The 20625-nt window shown below is 49.8% G+C and overlaps 1 protein-coding gene across 1 annotated transcript in view; it reads right to left on the bottom strand.

Annotated features, from left to right (window-relative positions):
• Window positions 1-16285, bottom strand: part of APC2 (APC regulator of WNT signaling pathway 2) — a 59872-nt gene extending 43587 nt beyond the window's left edge. Inside the window, exon 1 of the mRNA XM_053372688.1 lies at window positions 15935-16285. Within this exon, the coding sequence (XP_053228663.1) occupies window positions 15935-15988 (54 nt within the window). The 5' untranslated portion in view covers window positions 15989-16285. The remainder of the gene's footprint in view (window positions 1-15934) is intronic.
• Window positions 16286-20625: the final 4340 nt, after the last annotated feature.

Here is a 20625-nt window from a genome sequence, read left to right as displayed (position 1 = left end):
GGTTTGAACCTGCCACCTTCTGCACGGATGGAGGCCTCGGCCCCCAGCGACGGCCCTTCCCGCACAAGTTAAGTCGCTAGTCTTCAAGGAGAACTGTCCTCAAGAAGTTAAGTCGCTAGTCCTCAAGAACCACCGTCACATGACTGATAGAAAGTGAGATGGGAAAACGACTGTGTGGAATAGACTGTGTGGAAAAAAGAATATTAACTAAAGGATTTGCTTTTTAGAAGATATGGAAAGAAAATGAAAGGCTCTCTAAGATGACGCACTTAACTTATGAGACAGACTAAGTTGCGACCTCCACTTAGACCTCAAGGACTGCTTGTTTCCATATGGACCAACCCAGACCCTGAGATCATCTTCTAAGGCCCTCTTTCATGTGCCTCCTCCTTGAGAGATCCGGAGGGTGGCAACACGAGAACGGGGCCTTCTCTGCAGTGGCTCCCCGTCTGTGGAACGCTCTCCCCAGGGAAGTTCACCTGGCGCCTTCATTATACACCTTTAGACGCCAAGCAAAAATGTCCCTTTTCAACCAGGCCTTTGGTTGATCTGATTTACATCCCACGCCCTTTTAAAATGTGTATTATTTTAAGGGGGGGCTATTGGGTTGTTGCTTTTATTTTTACTATGCATTCTGTAGTTTGATATCTTGATTTTATTCTGTGAACTGCTCTGAGACCCCCAGGTATAGGATAATAATAATAATAATGTTGTTGTTTAGTCGTTTAGTCGTGTCCGCCTCTTCATGACCCCCTGGACCAGAGTACGCCAGGCCCTCCTGTCTTCCACTGCCTCCCGCAGTTTGGTCAAACTCATGCTGGTAGCTTCCAGAACACTGTCCCACCATCTCGTCCTCCGTCGTCCCCTTCTCCTTGTGCCCTCCATCTTTCCCAACATCAGGGTCTTTATGGTCCAGCTCTCACTTCCATACATCACTACTGGGAAAACCATAGCTTTAATTATACGGACCTTTGTTGGCAAGGTGATGTCTCTGCTTTTTAAGATGCTGTCCAGGTTTGTCATTGCTTTTCTCCCAAGAAGCAGGCGTCTTTTAATTTCGTGGCTGCTGTCACCATCTGCAGTGATCATGGAGCCCAAGAAAGTAAAATCTCTCACTGCCTCCATTTCTTCCCCTTCTATTTGCTGGGAGGTGATGGGCCCAGTGCTATTATTATTATTATTTTTGGGTGCCTCTGCCTCAGATTTCCAGGTGTATCTCACTGAGCACAAGTGCTGCGATTCCACCTTCTCAAATCCTTTCTGTTTAAGACCAGGCCCTTCTCCACACTGGGAAGGCTGTAAACAGAGCCTGCAGCTGTTTCCTCTCTGCCCTGAGCACCGGGCATTCCAAGATAGACTGCGCTGGCACACAGAGGCTCCCCTGAGCCCCTTGCGCTACCTTGACAGAACTTCTCCTCCTTGAATCTGACCAACCCTTAAGAAACAAAGGGAGAGGGTGAGAGAAAGGAGATGGCTAGGCCCGATTTGCAGAATCCTGGGTCCAGTATATCTGAAGGAGCATCTCCACCCCCATCGTTCTACCCAGACACTGAGGGCCTTTTGGCAGTTCCCTCACTGCGAGAGGCCAAGTTACAGGGAACCAGGCACAGGGCCTTCTCGGTGGTGGCGCCCACCCTGTGGGAATGCCCTCCCACCAGATGTCAAAGAGAACAACAACTACCAGACTTTTAGAAGACATCTGAAGGCAGCCCTGTTTAGGGAAGCTTTTAATGTTTGATGTATTACTGTATTTTAATATTTTTTTGGAAGCCGCCCAGAGTGGCTGGGGAAGCCCAGCCAGATGGGCGGGGTATAAATAATAAATTTATTATTATTATTATTATTACTATTATTATCATCCCATGCACCTGATTTCATGGGAGCCCAGAGAGGGAGAGGAACAGTGAGAGAGAGGTGGAGATGTCCGAAAGAGAGAAGGTGGGGAAACATAGAGAGACGAAAAGGCGCACGCTTGCCCCTGGAATCTTGTGGCGGTGAGTTCCGCAGGTCTTCATTCCGCCTGCCACTGTACTGGTTTGCCAACCAATCACCCACGCATCGTGGCATTAGGAGACACGAGGGGGGGGAACCACACACCTCTCCTCTCTTCCCACTCTCAATTGCTCATAAGCCTCCTCCACAATCATCTTGCTCTAACCACGTCATCCTCCCTCAAAATGGCAAAAACAAACCCACTCCAAAAATACATTGTTGATCCACAGATGTCATTCTCCTCGGCCGATAGGCTATGATGGCCGCTGGGGGGTTCTTACGTAGCTCAACAGTATCCTGAATCGAAGGATCGGGTCAGAAGGGACACCGGTCCATGGAGGCGCAGGTCAATTCTGTATCCAGGGCAGCTGTCTACCAGCTCCATTTGGTACGCAGGATGAGACCCTCCCTGCCGGCAGACTGTCTGGCCAGAGTGGTGCATGCTCTGGTTATCTCCCGCTTGGACTACTGCAATCCGAAAACACGCAACCTCTAACCCGAGGTATGACTGTATTTGAATGGCAATTTGGATGGATGGCGGCTAACAGATTGAGGTTGAATCCTGACAAGGCAAAAGTACTGTTTTGGGGGGACAGGAGGCGGGCAGGTATGGAGGACTTCCTGGTCCTGAATGGGGTAACTGTGCCCCTGAAGGACCAGGTGCGCAGCCTGGGAGTCCTTTTGGACTCACAGCTGTCCATGGAGGAGCAGGTCAGTTCTGTGTTCAGGGCAGCTGTTTACCAGCTCCATCTGGTACGCAGGATGAGACCCTCCCTGCCCACAGACTGTCTGGCCAGAGTGGTGCATGCTCTGGTTATCTCCTGCTTGGACTACTGCCATGCGCTCTATGTGGGGCTGCCTTTGAAGGTGATCTGGAAACTGCAACTAATCCAGAATGCGGCAGCTTGACTGGGGACTGGGAGCGGCCGCCAAGACCATATAACGCCAGTCCTGAAAGGCCTACATTGGCTCCCAGGACATTTCCGAGCACAATTCGAAGTGTTGGTGCTGACCTTGAAAGCCCTAAACAGCCTCAGTCTAGTATACCTGAAGGAGCATCTCCACCCCCATCATCCAGCCTGGACACCTGGGTCCATCTCCAAGGGCCTTCTGGCGGTTCCCTCGCTGCGAGAAGCCAAGTTACAGGGAACCAGGCAGAGGGCCTTCTCGGTGGTGGCGCCCGCCCTGTGGAACGCCCTCCCACCAGATGTCAAAGAGATAAACAACTACCTGACATTCAGAAGACATCTGAAGGCAGCCCTGTTCAGGGAAGTTTTTAATGTGTGACATCTTAGTGCATTTTTGGTCTTTGTTGGAAGCCGCCCAGAGTGGCTGGGGAAACCCAGCCAGATGGGCAGGGTACAAATAATAAATATATATTATTATTATTATTATTATTATTATTATTATTATTATTATTATATCTAGCCCAACCCCTGCAATGCAAAAATAGGCAGCTGTCCCTGGCGGGGATCAAACCTGCAACCTTGCCGTAATCAGCACCAAGCTCTAACCATGGGGTGCACCAAGGCCTTGGAAATGAGGCCTTTATAAACAAAACTGAAACCCTTTTGGGTGGTCGCCCTCCGGCCGCATCGAATCGCCCCCGGGGAGCAGTTTTGCAGTATCACCCCGGCTCCCCACCCACTTATTCCAGAACCACGTACCACGGTGAAGCCCCTCCCCTTCTTTAAATGCACCGTGTTTTCATTTTGCAGAGGAGACAGATTCGGGGAGGGGGGTTCTTTGAGTGGAATTTGCCCTTTTAAAATCAGAGAGAGAGAGAGGAGTTGGGGAGGGGGTTGGAGAGGCCTCCAAATAAATAAATAACCTTTCCTTTCTTCCCCGCCCCCACGGAGACAAAAGGCTAGCTACCTTTCTTCAAAGCCTCATTCATCTTGCATTGGAAAGAGAGTCCCTAGTGACTTGTCCCATACAGTGAATAAATCAGAGAGAAATGGTTTTTTTTTTTTAAGGGAGGGGGGAATAGATGGGGAGGAAAGCAATAGAGGGCTGGCGCCAGCCAATAGCAGCCCAGAACATGCTCTTGTGTAACCATGGCGACAGCCAATGGCTTCCAAGATGATGGATATATATACACACACACACAGAGAGAGAGAGAGAGAGAGAGAGAGAGAGAGAGAGAAGATAGATAGATAGATGATAGATGATAGATAGATAGATAGATATAGATAGATAATGGATAGATAGATAGATAGATAGATAGATAGATAGATAGAAAATAAACATAGCTGAACTAGAGAAGGCAGCCTTCCGTTTTGAGCTGGTTTTGACCCGGGAGCTCAGATCTATTTTAATTTTTTTAAGTAGGGTGGGGGGAGGTGGCAGAGAAAATAATGCGTGATGTGTGGCAGACGTCCCCCTGCCCTCGCTGGCCAAGATTTTAATCCGCGCCATACATCGAAAGCACATCCCAGCGTATCGGTTTTCCCACCTGTCAAAAGGATCCTGGAAACTGTAGTTTTGTCCCGCGCACTGCAAATTGCAGCTTCCTCCGAGGGGTGGGTGGGAAAACTACAGTTCCCGTGGTTCTTTGTGTGCGTAGGGGAGGCTGTGTTTATTATACACCGTAAAACCCACATACACTGAAAGCCCTCCGAGCGATCGACGAAAAAGGATAAGAGAATAAGATTCTCACTAAAATAAAATAAAATTGCACCCTTCAGTTAAAGTGTACAGGCTAAAAACCACAATAAAACAGACTGAAACAAATTAAAACCCCTAAGAACTTTCTAAATGCCTGGGCTTTAAAGGATATGCTTTGAACGCATGATGTGGACTCTGTTAGAATACGTCTCTGCCCATTCTAACTCGCTGCCCCTTATCCATGGAGAATGTTGGGGGAGAAGAGAGATGGGATGGGAAGAGGGGCAGAGAATTGCTTGGGAAGACAGGCGAACTAATGCCAGTGTACTAGAAGAAGAAAGATCACCCGTGTTGAAGCAATGATTCTTCAACATCAATTTCATTGGACTGGTCATGGTGTTCGGATGCCTGATTATCATCTTCCAAAGCAACTGTTCTATTCCGAACTTAAAAACGGAAAGCGTAATGCTTGTTTTTAGTCGTTTAGTCGTGCCCGCCTCTTTGTGACCTCCTGGACCAGAGCACGCCAGGCACTCCTGTCTTCCACTGCCTCCCGCAGTTTGGTCAAACTCATGCTGGTAGCTTCCAGAACACTGTCCCACCATTTCGTCCTCTGCCGTCCCCTTCTCCTTGTGCCCTCCATCTTTCCCAACATCAGGGTCTTTTCCAGGGAGTCTTCTCATGAGGTGGCCAAAATCTTGGAGCCTCAGCTTCAGGATCTGTCCTTCCAGTGAGCACTCAGGGCTGATTTCCTTCCGAATGGAGAGGTTTGATCTTCTTGCAGTCCATGGGACTCTCAAGAGTCTCCTCCAGCACCAGAATTCAAAAGCATCCATTCTTCGGCGATCGGCCTTCTTTATGGTCCAGCTCTCACTTCCATACCTCACTATGCATAATGCTGGTGGTCAACAAAAGAGGTTCAAAGACCCTCTCAAGGCAAATCTTTTAAAAAATGTAGTATAAACACCGACAACTGGGAAACACTGGTCTGCGAGCGCTCCAGTTGGAGAACAGCCTTTACCAAAGGTGTCCTGGGCTTTGAAGACGCTCGAACTCAGGACGCAAGGGAGAAACGTGCTAAGAGGAAGGCACGCTTGGCAAATCCTCGCCGTGATCAACTCCCGCCCGGAAACCTATGTCCCCACTGTGGAAGGACGTGCGGATCCAGAATTGGCCTCCATGGTCACTTACGGATTCACTGTTAAAACCGTGTTCATGGAAGACAATCTTACTTGGCTATGAGGGATCGCCAAAGGAGAAGAAAAGTAAAATTTCCTTCTTTTTAGTATGTGTGCAAGGTTCCAACGCTCTAAAAGAAAAATGTAGAAAACCAAGATAGTCACTGGAGGTCAAGTCTATTTTAAGACTGACTATTCATTATGAATTAATGTCATAAATGCTCCTGGGGAAAGCTTTTGGCTCAAGGCAGCTGTCAACCAACCATTCACACCTCCTCCGAGTGCCAGGGAAACTCTAGATCCCAGAGATCTCTCTCAGATCACCCACCCTTCCCACTTCAGTTATTTTAAGATCTAGGCAAATTAAAGTCACCAACCCCTTTGCGAAGACCACACGCAGTCTCCTACTGGATTGGATTCAGAGTAGACTCACTGGAAGGTCATTCCCTTTCAATGGGCCTATATTGGGCAAGGACCCACCGATTGCAACAGCTGTGTTGGCACCCCATAAATATATAGTTAAAAAACAACAAGAGGGGGGGCCACCTGGGTCCATAAAAACAGGGGAGGGCGAATTTCCATTTGGGTGACTTTTCGCAAGTCCTTCAAAGTCTTGCAGAGTTCAAGGGGGATGAGCTAGAATTCTTTCAGCACTCTGGACAGAGCAGGCATCAAATATCCCTAAGGTTCCCTATAAATTTAAAACGGTCTTGCCCCTCTTTGAACAGTCAAGGCTTCCCCCTCAATTAATCATGGGAACTGTAGTTTGGTCTGGGTGCTGTGAGCGGTTGGGAGATCCCTGTTCCCAAAGTTCCCTGGGAAGAGGGGATGGATTTTTAAACCACTGGTCCCATCACCTCCTGGCAAATAGAAGGGGAAGAAATGGAGGCAGTGAGAGGTTTCACTTTCTTGGGCGCCATGATCACTGCAGATGGTGACAGCAGCCACGAAATTAAAAGACGCCTGCTTCTTGGGAGAAAAGCAATGACAAACCTAGACAGCATCTTAAAAAGTAGAGACATCACCTTGCCAACAAAGGTCCGTATAGTTAAAGCTATGGTTTTCCCAGTAGTGATGTATGGAAGTGAGAGCTGGACCATCAAGAAGGCTGATCACCGAAGAATTGGTGCTTTTGAATTAGGGCACTGGAGGAGACTCTTGAGAGTCCCATGGACTGCAAGAAGATCAAACCTATCAATTCTGAAGGAAATCAGCCCTGAGTGCTCACTGGAAGGACAGATCCTGAAGCTGAGGCTCCAAGACTTTGGCCTGAGAAGAGAAGACTCCCTGGAAAAGACCCTGATGCTGGGAAAGATGGAGGGCACAAGAAGGGGACGGCAGAGGACGAGATGGTGGGACAGTGTTCTCGAAGGTGCCAGCATGAGTTTGACCAAACTGCGGGAGGCAGTGGAAGACAGGAGGGCCTGGCGTGCTCTGGTCCAGGGGGTCACGAAGAGGCAGACACGACTAAACGACTAAACAACAACAGTAATTGACAAGAGCTGTAAGATCAGGGGCTGAACAGCTGCCTTGCATGCACAAGATCCCAGGTTGAATCGACTGAACAAGGGACCGAGTGATGGGATCTTCCCTTCTCTGACCCAGAAGAATCAAAAGGTCTGACTCTGTGTACAAGGCAGATTCTTGCATGCCAAAACTCTGGCAAAGAATTAGAGGATTTGGGATGGAGTGGCATTGTGCTATTGTTGTTGTTGTTGTTACTATTGTAATATGATGATGATGATGATGATGATGATGATGATGATGATGATGATGTTCAAGAAGGACAGTTCAAGAAGGACCCTGACAAAGTGGAACATGTCCAGAGGAGGGCAACCAAAATGGTCAAAGGCCTGGAAACGATGCCTTATGAGGAACGGCTAAGGGAGCTGGGCATGTTTAGCCTGGAGAAGAGGAGGTTAAGGGGTGATATGATAGCCATGTTCAAATATATAAAAGGATGTCACAAAGAGGAGGGAGAAAGGTTGTTTTCTGCTGCTCCAGAGAAGCGGACACGGAGCAATGGATCCAAACTACAAGAAAGAAGATTCCACCTAAACATTAGGAAGAACTTCCTGACAGTAAGAGCTGTTTGACAGTGGAATTTGCTGCCAAGGAGTGTGGTGGAGTCTCCTTCTTTGGAGGTCTTTAAGCAGAGGCTTGACAACCATATGTCAGGAGTGCTCTGGTGGTGTTTCCTGCTTGGCAGGGGGTTGGACTCGATGGCCCTTGTGGTCTATTCCAACTCTATGATTCTATGATTCTATGATTTATACCCTGCCCATCTGGGTTTCTCCAGCCACTCTGGGCAGCTCCCAACAAGATATTAAAAACACAACAAAACATCAAATGTTAAAAGCTTTCTTTTGGCAAATCCTACATAAGAGTAAAATAAAATCAGGGTTAAGGGAGTAGAGGGGCCGTGGCCCTTCTCTTTAAGTGAAAGCAAGATTCCAGTCCTCATTGTTCTCAGCCTAAAAAATGGAATTGTGGATTGTGGAGAGGTCATCCCCTAACGATAATAATTTCTTATTTATACCCTGCCCATCTAGCCTGGTTTCCCCAGCCACTCTGGGCAGCTCCCAGCAGAACACTAAAAACAGAATAAAACTTCAAACATTAAAAACTTCCCTGAACAGGGCTGCCTTCAGATGTCTTCTAAAAGTCAGGTAGTTGTTTATTTCCTTGACATCTGATGAGAGGTTGCCACCACCGAGAAGGCCCTCTGCCTGGTTCCTTGCAACCTCACTTCTCACAGGGAGGGAACCGCCAGAAGACCCTCGGGAGATGGACCCCGGTGTCCGGGTTGGAGGCGCTCCTTCAGGTATACTGGGCCTGGACCGTTTAGGGCTTTCAAGGTCAGCACCAACCCTTTGAATTGTGCTCAGAAATGTACTGCAAAAGCACCCAGGTTTTGAGATTCAAAAGGATCAGGAGAGAAACCCCCCTTCTCCTCCCGCAACCAATAAATAAATAAATTGATAGGGGCATTTGTGCCTTACATCTCCCTGCCAAAATGCAGAATTTGGAATTAAATTTGTGGCTGGGGAGGAGATCGAGTGAACATATTAAACTACAATCTCAGGGGTCTTAGTTATCAACCCAGATGTTCTGGGGAGATTAACAGCCTGGAAGGAGATCCCATCTGTCACCCCCAGGCCAAGCCAGCGTCACATATCTAACTTGTCATATTAGATGAAAGAGAAAAACACTGGGAGAGTTAAAAGAAGAAAATCACGAGCGTTAAAATGAAATTACGAAACAGGAGGGGAGGAAGTGTATATTAAACAGGGCATTAAAACGGCACACAAAGAAAAAGGGTTATCTAACTCAGAGTAGACCTATTGAAATTGACCTAAGCCTGCCCATTAATTTAAATGGATCTCTGACGTTAGACACTATCGATTGGTTTGCTTTTGCTTTCAGAAAACCACAATGCCTCTGATTTGCTTCTAGATTATTGCTTCCCTCATCAAAGGACACTGGGATCTGTCATTTGGTAAGGGTGCCAGGAATTGTAGCTCCGTGAGCGGGGGAACTACAATTCCCAGGACTGTGGAGGTTTTTTTTTATTGCTTTAAAAAAAAGTTAAATGGAAACATTGCATTGCTCAGTGTTAAAGCAATAGTTTGTTAACCAATGCCTTAACGTCGATCAACGTAATCAAATATTTAGGGCTGTGGGGGTTTATTTAAAGCCCCCACAAAATAAACATATATTGATGGAATGTTTAATTTCTATACTGGCTCAATAGAGTAAAAATATTTCTAAGTGGTGTGCAGAAAACTGGAGTGCACACATACACTCCAGAGAGAGAGGAAGGAAGGAAGGGAGGAAGGGAGGGAGGAAGGGAGGAAGGAAGAAGAGAGGAAGGAAGGAAGGAAGGGAGGGAGGAAGGAAGAAGAGAGGAAGGAAGGAAGGAAGGAAGGAAGGAAGGAAGGAAGGGAAAGAAGAGAGAGGGAGGGAGGGAGGGAGGGAGGGAGGGAGGGAGGGAGGGAGGGAGGAAGGAAGGAAGGAAGGAAGGAAGGAAGGAAGGAAGGAAGGAAGGAAAGAAAGAAAGAAAGAAAGAAAGAAAGAAAGAAGAGAGAGAGAGAGAGAGAGAGGGAGGAAGGAAGGAAGGAAGGAAGGAAGGAGAGAGAGAGGAAGGAAGGAAGGAAGGAAGGAGAGAGGGAGGGAGGGAGGAAGGAAGGAAGGAAGGAAGGAAGGAAGGAAGGAAGGAAGGAAGGAAGGAAAGAAAGAAAGAAAGAAAGAAAGAAAGAAAGAAAGAAGAGAGAGAGAGAGAGAGAGAGAGAGAGGGAGGAAGGAAGGAAGGAAGGAAGGAAGGAGAGAGAGAGGAAGGAAGGAAGGAAGGAAGGAGAGAGGGAGGGAGGGAGGAAGGAAGGAAGGAAAGAAAGAAAGAAAGAAAGAAAGAAAGAAAGAAAGAAGAGAGAGAGAGAGAGAGAGAGGGAGGGAGGAAGGAAGGAAGGAAGGAAGGAAGGAGAGAGAGAGGAAGGAAGGAAGGAAGGAAGGAGAGAGGGAGGGAGGAAGGAAGGAAGGAAGGAAGGAAGGAAGGAAGGAAGGAAAGAAAGAAAGAAGAGAGAGAGAGAGAGAGAGAGAGGAAGGAAGGAAGACTGAACCAAGGCTTAACCTAACTAGTGCTGCTACGGTTAGTCATAATCTTTCATTTCAAGGGATCTACTCTGAGTCCAGAGGGAGGGACCAGATCCAATGGCTTCAAGTGACAGAAAAAGGAGATTCCAACGAAAGATTAGGAAAGAACTTTCTGAGGCTAAGGGCCATTCAGCAGTAGACTGGACTCAGAAAGTGTCCTTTACTGGAAGATTCCAAAAAGAATTTGGGTGGCCAATTCTCACGGTCTTCAACTGTGATTCCTGTACTGAAGGGGTTGGGCTGGATGGCCTTTGGGGGTCCCCCATTCCATGATTCTGTGAAAGCTGGAAACGGCGGCCCCAAAAGAAAAAGGAAGAACATCAGAACGAAAGAACTAAGTTAGTGGAAAACAAAGAGCAGGAATCATTAAGATGAAAGGAAAGAGAGAGAGGGAGCAAGGAGAGAGAAAAAATATCCTAAAGGAATTAAATCTGATCTAATCTGGATCTAGTCTGGATTTATTCAGCTGCTTTATCATATTATTATTATTATTATTATTATTATTATTATTATTATTATTATGCTCCGTTTTGGATTGTTGGAAGCTGTCCTGGTTTTTCTTGTTTTAACAGGAGAGGAAATAACTTTTAAAAGAAAAAGAAGAAACATCTAGAGGAGATCTTGTGGGAAAGGAGGGAGGGAATTAAAATGCAAAAAAGGGAGAGGGGATTTAAATGAAAGGGGAAGGAAAAAAGAAGGGTGAGGAGGAAGAAAACTGAGCAAGAATTGGAAAGGGAAAGGACCTGAAAATGAAAAACAAAAAACAAAAATGCTTGAATCTTTTAGGGCCTGGATATGTTCCAGGGAAAGGGGAGAGGGGCTAGTCTCTCCCCGCCGCCCCCCTTATACACTCACACCCTGCAAACCCCCCCAGGGGGGTTAAACAAACAGGCTGTTGTTACCAGCTCCTGCTAATTGAAATTTCAGTCAAGATCCAGGGCGCAGGAGGAGATTAAAGGAGGGGAGGCGAGAAAGAGGAAACCCAACACTGGCAAACAAAGAGGCCCCGGGGGGGGGGGGGAGAGAGAGGGGGGCATCCAAGCCCCCAGAAGCGGCCCCCTCCCACCTTCCCTCTCATGTCCTGCTAAGAGGAAACATATCCCAGTTTGACAACTGGGAGGCAAGGTCAATGCAATTGCTGGATAGGAGCAGAGGAATCAATATATCATTGCACACCCAGACACGACATGCGAACACGTTGATGCTGGAGATGGGAGGATACTCCCCTCCACAGAGGATGGGGTCACCATGGCAACCGGGCCCGACTGGTACCCAGCTTCGCCTAGAGCTCCCCTCCAGAGGAGGAGGGCAGGATGCAGACAGCCTGCTAGAGGATGGGGAAGGGGGGAAGGTCATGGAAATGATGGGGGGAGGAGTAAAACAGACCCCCCCAAAAAAGCCTATCAAAGGAACAATTCTGGGAAGGAAGGGGGAAGGTAAAGGGGGTCCTGGCAAGCTTGTTGTTGTTCAGTCGTGTCCGCCTCTTCGTGACCCCCTGGACCAGAGCATGCCAGGCCCTCCTGTCTTCCACTGCCTCCCGCAGTTTGGTCAAACTCATGCTGGTCGCTTCGAGAACACTGTCCCACCATCTCGTCCTCCGTCGTCCCCTTCTCCTTGTGCCCTCCATCTTTCCCAGCATCAGGGTCTTTTCCAGGGAGTCTTCTCTTCTCAGGAGGTGGCCAAAGTCTTGGAGCCTCAGCTTCAGTATCTGTCCTTCCAGTGAGCACTCAGGGCTGATTTCCTTCTGAATGGAGAGGTTGGATCTTCTTGCAGTCCATGGGACTCTCAAGAGTCTCTTCCAGCACCAGAATTCAAAAGCATCCACTCTTCGGCCATCAGCCTTCTGGGTTTTTGTTTTTTAAATTATAAAAAGCGTGCGTGTCTCTCAGCGGGGAAGGGATTAATGTACGCGTCTCAAGTGCAAAAGGAGGGTGGCCGCTGCCTCTCTGTGTGAGTCCCTGCTGTGCTGTGGTCGGCCTCTGTGTACAGAGGTGGCTGTCTGCGCAAGTCCCTCTGTCCTAACCACATACAAGGGACTCTTACACTGCAAATCCATCTCTCCTTCTCACCAGCCTCTCCGCTGCCTCTCTGTATAAGTCCCCGGTTCCTTCCCATCCGCCTCTACTGGGGATGGAGTGCTCTGTTGAATCTCCGTACAGTGGTACCTCGGGTTACAGACGCTTCAGGTTACAGACTCCGTTAACCCAGAAATAGTACCTCGGGTTAAGAACTTTGCTTCAGGATGAGAACAGAAATCGTGCAGCGGCAGCGGGAGGCCCCATTAGCTAAACTGGTGCTTCAGGTTAAGAACAGTTTCAGGTTAAGAACGGACCTCTGGAACGAATTAAGTACTTAACCCGAGGTACCACTGTACTGGGTTATCCCGGAGAGGCGGACACAGAAGAATCTCCACCTCTGGATGAGCGACTGAGGGCTTTGGGTATCTCGCCTTCCAGACCTGCTCCCTATGTCTGAGACCCGCCCGAAGCAACATAGGGGATGGGCTACTCAAAAGGAGGTCAGCTCTCTGAAAGCAAACCCTTTTTTGACTTGACACTTGCATTCCAAATCCTTTGACGTTTGGGATGCAGCGAATGTCTCCGTCCTGAAACGCTGGAGCGCTGCTGCCAGTCCGTGCAGAGCTAGATAGGGGATAAGGCAGTCTGTTATGATGTTAGCCACCCTGAGCCCGGCTCTTGCTGGCAAAGGCAGGGTACAAATCAAAATTCATTATTATTCTTCTTCTTCAGAACCCTCCCTGAATTTCCTGTTTTGTTTACGAGCTATTGTTCAGAAAGGTTTCTCGCAGGCTATTTCACAAAGGCCAGTCCTTTCCAAGTATGGAAGTGAGAGCTGGACCATCAAGAAGGCTGATCGCCGAGGAATTGATGCTTTTGAATTATGGTGCTGGAGGAGACTCTTGAGAGTCCCATGGACTGCAAGAAGATCAAACCTCTCCATTCGGAAGGAAATCAGCCCTGAGTGCTCACTGGAAGGACAGATCCTGAAGCTGAGGCTCCAAGACTTTGGCCACCTCATGAGAAGAGAAGACTCCCTGGAAAAGACCGTGATGTTGGGAAAGATGGAGGGCACAAGCAGAAGGGGATGACGGAGGACGAGATGGTTGGATAGTGTTCTCAAAGCTACCAGCATGAGTTTGACCAAACTGCGGGAGGCAGTGGAAGACAGGAGGGCCTGGCGTGCTCTGGTCCAGGGGGTCACGAAGAGGTGGACACGACTAAACAACAACAACAACAAGTCCTTTCCAAAGTTCCTGAAAAGAGCAAACACAAGCCTCTCATCCTCCCCACCCTAAAATAACAAATAAATCCCACGCCTTTCCTAACCCCTCGAAGTTCACGTGAGCACAAATCTGGCCCAGTGTCCATGCAGGTAACTCTAACTTTGGGACAAAGGCTTGTCTGACAACCTCCTGGCCTGCGATCAGCTTAGTAACCGGTGAGATTGCTGTAGGATCTAAGGTATTTTTCGCTCTACAAGACGCACCAGACCACAAGACGCACCTAGTTTTTGGAGGAGGAAAACAAGGAAAAAAATATTCTGAATCTCAGAAGCCAGAACAGCAAAAGGGATCGCTGCGCAGTGAAAGCAGCAATCCCTCTTGCTGTTCTGGCTTCTGGGATAGCTGCGCAGCCTGCATTCGCTCCATAAGATGCACACACATTTCCCCTTACTTTTTAGGAGGGAAAAAGTGAGTCTTAGAGAGCAAAAAATATGTTAGTTATCTTTGGGGTGGTGGAAAGGAACGGGAGACAAACCAGTTTGCTTTGGGGGTGCACCAGATTGCCGTTCCGAACAGAGGACTCAAGAGATTGACCTAAGAGTCGGCAAGCGCCGAGTGCAAATCTTGTCTCTGTCTGGAACTCACAATGGATGGGTTGCGGCAGGTCTTTGTCTCTGCCTTCCCACCAAAAAATATGGATGATAATAATACTGGATTACCTGACAGGGGTGGTTGTTAATACTAATACTAATTTTATTTATACCCCACCCATCTGACTGGGGTTTCCCTAGCCAATCTTGGCTGCTTCCAGCACATATAAAAACATCATAAAGGATTGTTTAAGGATTGTTTCTTTATATCTGATGAATGTAAAAGTAAAGAGGCGCCCATGCCAGGTTCCAAACTTGGCACACACACCCCCCGCCTGAAACCTTAGAGAGCTGTTGCCAGTCCATGTGGGCAATATTGGCCTAGATGGAGCCATGGTCTAAGGCAGCGTTCTGTTCATTTCGGCCTTGTAGTTCAAAGCGATGAGGACTAGAATCTTGCTTTCTTTTTAAGGCAAGGTCCGTTGCATGCAGAAGGCCCCCCCCCCCGGACAGCTGCTGCCAGTCCGTGCAGACAGCACTGGGATAGGCGGAACCACGGAGGTACCGCCTCCGTATAAGGCAATTGATGCAATTGAAAGAGCGCACATTGTTTTATTATTATTATTGTGCATCAAACATCCCCGGCTCTGAGCCTTACAACATGCAAAGTCATTCCAACGGCGAAATGGAGCCTCCTGGGCGAGGGCAGTCTACCGCAAAAACGCCAGGGATGCAAACCAGGGGCGTTCCTTCTACCGTCTTTGTTGACTGCATCGGTTTTTCCAGAGGGCATGTGTCCAACCACTTCTGGACACAGAACGCTCTATTAGATGGGCTGTTTTTTTGGGACGGATCCAGCAAACCCATTCCGAACGCTCGCTTGTTTTTTTCTTTCTTCCAGGGCGTTGGTGTCATTTGGCTAAACTCGGGGACGTTCTTTTTCGGCCTCTCTCCCTTTGCCTTTCATGTGGACGTCAGCCAACCGGCCAAGCCTTTTGGAAAGGGGCGGTGGGGGAAAATGGCGCTCCATTTTGGACCAACATCAAATCTACACACACACTGCCTCTTGCATCCCCAAATGCCTGCCAACACACCTTTGTCTGGAGTTGTCATCACTAGGCAACAAAAATGCAGAAAACAGGTCCCTCGTCCCTTTTGCGAGGAGGGGGTGTTTGTGTGTCTGTAATCACGACAGCGAGATGGATGGATAAACAGACAGCAAGACAGATAGCCAGCCAAACGATCTATCACCAAAGGAGGTTGCAACAACCAAAGCACAATATTGGCCATCGTTTAAAACACACACGTCAGTGTAGCACAACCGAAATGAGATTGTGGCTCCGGGGAACACCGCAGCATGAACAAACCCAGGCTCAAAACCGCAATCTGGACCTTGCAAAATTAAAACCGTCCCTGTCACCCTCCACAGCTTGCACCCTGAATTCTCGGCTCCTGGTTCCCCCCCCCCCCAAGGGCTGTCCCTGGTTTTCTAAACCCGCAACCCGAGAGGGCCAGCAGTTGCATTAGAAAAAACACACCAACGCACAGATTGAGGCTTTTTTGTTTGTCATCGACGGCTATCGTTTGAGAGCAGGAGAGAAAGCATATTGGAAAAGGCAGGTGCATCTCTTTAAGAAGGAAGGCAGCGAAGGGAAAAAGATGAAGGGCCTTACCTCATCACCAAAGAAGGTTGAATGGAAGAAGGACAGGACCCAGAGCAAGCCCATGTAGTTCTCTGCATTCTCTGCCACCGTTTGGCTGGTTCTCCCCTCCCACCCTGATGGATGCAGATGGGCTTGCCTGGTTCTTGCAAGGACGGAGGCGGCAGCGCTCTCCAGCGAGCGCTAGGGAGCGGTGCAGAGTCAGTCCACTGGGTTGCTAGGGGGGAAAATGTGGCCGAGAGAATATTGCAGGAGGAGGAGGTGGAGGAGGAGGCTGCAAGGCAGTCTGGAAATTTTATTTTTATTTTCCAAATCATATCTGTCCTTTGTTTTGTTGTTGTTTAGTCATTTAGTTGCGTCCGCCTCTTCGTGACCCCCTGGACCAGAGCACGCCAGGCCCTCCTGTCTTCCACTGCCTCCTGCAGTTTGGTCAAACTCATGTCCATAGCTTCGAGAACACTGTCCCACCATCTCGTCCTCTGTCGTCCCCTTCTCCTTGTGCCCTCCATCTTTCCCAACATCAGGGTCTTTTCCGGGGAGTCTTCTCTTCTCCTGAGGTGGCCAAAGTCTTGGAGCCTCAGCTTCAGGATCTGTCCTTCCAGTGAGCACTCAGGGCTGATTTCGTTAAGAATGGATTGGTCATCCAAACTGAATTCGCCCACTCCCGTCCATTTTAGTTCACTGATGCCCAGGATGTCAATATTTATTCTTGCCATCTCATTTTTGACCACGTCCAACTTACTCAGGTTCATGGTTCTTACATTCCAGGTTCCTATGCAATATTTCTCTTTACAGCATCCGACTTTCCTTTCGCTTCCAGGCATATCCGCAACTGAGCGTCCTTTCGGCTTTGGCCCAGCCGCTTCATCAGCTCTGAATCTACTTGTACTTGTCCTCCGCTCTTCCTCAGTAGCCTTCCGACCTGAGGGGCTCATCTACCAGCGTCATAACTTATATATGCCTGTTGTCTTTGTCCATGGAGTTTTCTTGGCAGGGATACTGGAGTGGCTTGCCGGTTCCTCCTCCAGGTGGATCACATTTGGTCAAAACTCTCCACTATAACCTGTTCATCTTGGGTGCCCTGCTCGGCATAGTTCACAGCTTCTCCGAGTTATTCAAGCCCCTTCGCCACGGCAAGGCAGGGATCCATGAAGGGTTCATACCCGCCCACCTGTGCCAAAAGCATCGCCAGGTGAGCCTGGAAATTCCCCTTCCCTGAAAACTCTGGGAAAGGGCCAGCGGTCAGCATAGACCAGTGACTTTTAACCCACCCTGGGGTGGCCAGAATGATGGTCAACACTGGCCTCTGGCCCTCTTTCCTTCGCTCCCTCCTCTGTTGCCCTCTGGCGTCTCTGCCTCCGCAAGGCTTGCAAGGTTGTTTGTTGCAGCAGCCCTGGCTGCAAGCTCCGTGGGTGAATGGTGCCTCTGGGGCTGGGCAGGGGTGCTTGCCAGGCTCCTGTGGGGCAGTGTGAAGAGGGACCTCTCTTTGGGGCAGCTCAGAGAGCAGGGAAGGCAGTTGTGGCTGCCCAGAGGTCTCCCAAGGAGAGAAGAGGCTGTTTGAAAAAGGGTGAGGGGCTGCCAGCTCTGCAGGCGAGGGGCGGCAGAACAGGGCTGCCTAGCCCCACAGGGGTGTCCTGTGTTGCTCTTGTGCTCGGATCCTGCTGGGGGGGGATGCTTTCCTTGGGGGCATCTGGCCGGACCCGGTGAGGATGCTAGAATAGAGACCCCCCCCATTTGGGATCGGCCTGACCCTTTATTTGCCCAACCAACCTTTGAAAAGTCTGCGGAACTGCTGCTGCCACCACAAAACGCCTGCTCCACATTTCCAAGGACTCGAACCTTTCGTGTGGCAGTACTCCGACTTCGGAACTCCCTGCCACTTGACACCCAGCCTTCGCGGCGCTCTTTTCAGCGCCTGCCACGAATGTTTTTGGGTTTAGGCAAGCCTCCCCAGATGCTCAGAAAATTGGTGTCATGGTCAGGTCTACAGGAGATCGAAGTCCCGGCTGAGGACATCGGGACCAGGGGCAAGATGGCGGGGTGGGAGCAGGGATGAGAGTCCAGAAGCCAGGGGTCTGAGGGCCAGGAAGCAGGGAGTCACGAAGTCAAGGGTCCGAGGGTCGAGGAGCAGGGAGTCACGAAGTCAAGGGTCCGAGGGTTGAGAAGCAAGGAGTCACGAAGTCAAGGGTCCGAGGGTTGAGGAGCAGGGAGTCCCGAAGTCAAGGGTCCGAGGGTTGAGGAGCAGGGAGTCACGAAGTCAAGGTCCGAGGGTTGAGAAGCAAGGAGTCACGAAGTCAAGGGTCCGAGGGTTGAGAAGCAAGGAGTCACGAAGTCAAGGGTCCGAGGGTCAAGGAGAAAGGAGTCACGAAGTGAAGGGTCCGAGGGTTGAGGAGCAGGGAGTCACGAAGTCAAGGGTCCGAGGGTTGAGAAGCAAGGAGTCACGAAGTCAAGGGTCCGAGGGTCAAGGAGAAAGGAGTCACGAAGTCAAGGGTCCGAGGGTTGAGGAGCAGGGAGTCACGAAGTCAAGGGTCCGAGGGTTGAGAAGCAAGGAGTCACGAAGTCAAGGGTCCGAGGGTTGAGAAGCAGGGAGTCACGAAGTCAAGGGTCCGAGGGTTGAGAAGCAGGGAGTCACGAAGTCAAGGGTCCGAGGGTTGAGGAGCAGGGAGTCACGAAGTCAAGGGTCCGAGGGTTGAGGAGCAGGGAGTCACGAAGTCAAGGGTCCGAGGGTTGAGAAGCAAGGAGTCACGAAGTCAAGGGTCCGAGGTTCGAGAAGCAGGGAGTCACGAAGTCAAGGGTCCGAGGATCAAGAAGCATGGAGTCACGAAGTCAAGGGTCCGAGGATCAAGAAGCATGGAGTCACGAAGTCAGGGGTCTGAGGGTTGAGAAGCAAGGAGTCACGAAGTCAGGGGTCCGAGGATCAAGAAGCAAGGAGTCACGAAGTCAAGGGTCCGAGGGTTGAGAAGCAAGGAGTCACGAAGTCAAGGGTCCGAGGGTTGAGAAGCAAGGAGTCATGAAGTCAAGGGTCCGAGGATCAAGAAGCAGGGAGTCACGAAGTCAAGGGTCCGAGGGTTGAGGAGCAGGGAGTCACGAAGTCAAGGGTCCGAGGGTTGAGAAGCAGGGAGTCACGAAGTCAAGGGTCCGAGGGTTGAGAAGCATGGAGTCACGAAGTCAAGGGTCCGAGGATCAAGAAGCATGGAGTCACGAAGTCAGGGGTCTGAGGGTTGAGAAGCAAGGAGTCACGAAGTCAGGGGTCCGAGGATCAAGAAGCAAGGAGTCACGAAGTCAAGGGTCCGAGGGTTGAGAAGCAAGGAGTCATGAAGTCAAGGGTCCGAGGGTTGAGAAGCAAGGAGTCACGAAGTCAGGGGTCTGAGGGTTGAGAAGCAAGGAGTCACGAAGTCAGGGGTCCGAGGATCAAGAAGCAAGGAGTCACGAAGTCAAGGGTCCGAGGGTCGAGAAGCAAGGAGTCACGAAGTCAAGGGTCCGAGGGTTGAGAAGCAAGGAGTCACGAAGTCAGGGGTCCGAGGATCAAGAAGCAAGGAGTCACGAAGTCAAGGGTCCGAGAGTCGAGAAGCAAGGAGTCACGAAGTCAAGGGTCCGAGAGTCGAGAAGCAAGGAGTCACGAAGTCAAGGGTCCGAGGGTCGAGAAGCATGGAGTCACGAAGTCAGGGGTCTGAGGGTTGAGAAGCAAGGAGTCACGAAGTCAGGGGTCCGAGGATCAAGAAGCAAGGAGTCACGAAGTCAAGGGTCCGAGAGTCGAGAAGCAAAGAGTCACAAAGTCAAGGGTCCGAGGTTCGAGAAGCAAGGAGTCAAGAAGCCGAGGTCCGAGGATCAGAAAGCAAGAAGCCAAACACAGCAAGGCAGGAAGTGTGTTGCTGTGGCAAAGAGCCGAAGGGAAATGCTGACCTTATATCCCTTCCCGGCTCTTGCCACCAGGTGCAGTGAGTTACCAATCAGCCTCACCTGTGCGGCTGCACCTTGCCTCTTCAGAACAAACTTAGGAAGGCCCCAGTCCTGCAAAGTCCTACTGGTCCCAGGGCCTGGCTTCTGCACGCTCTCCTGACAGTTGGTGCGAGTTTTAACCTGCTTTCAGCCCACACTTATGAGGGACTCGGGTGGTGCTGTGGGTTCGAATCCCCGCAACGACGGGGTGAGCTCCCGTTGCTCAGTCCCTGCTCCTGCCAACCTAGCAGTTCAAAAGCACGTCAAAATGCAAGTAGATAAATAGGTACCGCTCCGGCGGGAAGGTAAACGGCGTTTCCGTGCGCTGCTCTGGTTCTCCAGTCCTGCTGGCCACATGACCCGGAAGCTGTACGCCGGCTCCCTCGGCCAATAAAGCAAGATGAGCGCCGCAACCCCAGAGTCGGTCACGACTGGACCTAATGGTCAGGGGTCCCTTTACCTTTTTAACTCATAAATTTTACGAAACAAATAAACCGGGCTCTTCCGATGTTCTTCTAAGGTTCAAAGCTGGCATTTGCATTTGCCTGCCCAGGAAACAAAACACTTACAATGGTACCTTGGGTTTAAGAACAGTTTAGTTTATGAACAGCTTGGATTAAGAACGCTGCAAACCCGGAAGTAGGTGTTTTGGTTTGTGAACTTTGCCTTGGAATAAGAACACATTTCGCTTCCTGTTGAGTGTGTTCCATTTCATGCCCCACAGAGGACCTTAAGGTCCATGAGTAATCATAGTTTAGAGGTCC

The sequence above is a fragment of the Podarcis raffonei genome, chromosome 18 (genome assembly GCF_027172205.1).
Source record: "Podarcis raffonei isolate rPodRaf1 chromosome 18, rPodRaf1.pri, whole genome shotgun sequence".
In the NCBI taxonomy this organism is placed as follows: domain Eukaryota; kingdom Metazoa; phylum Chordata; class Lepidosauria; order Squamata; family Lacertidae; genus Podarcis; species Podarcis raffonei.
This window is presented reverse-complemented; position numbering and strand designations above follow the sequence as displayed.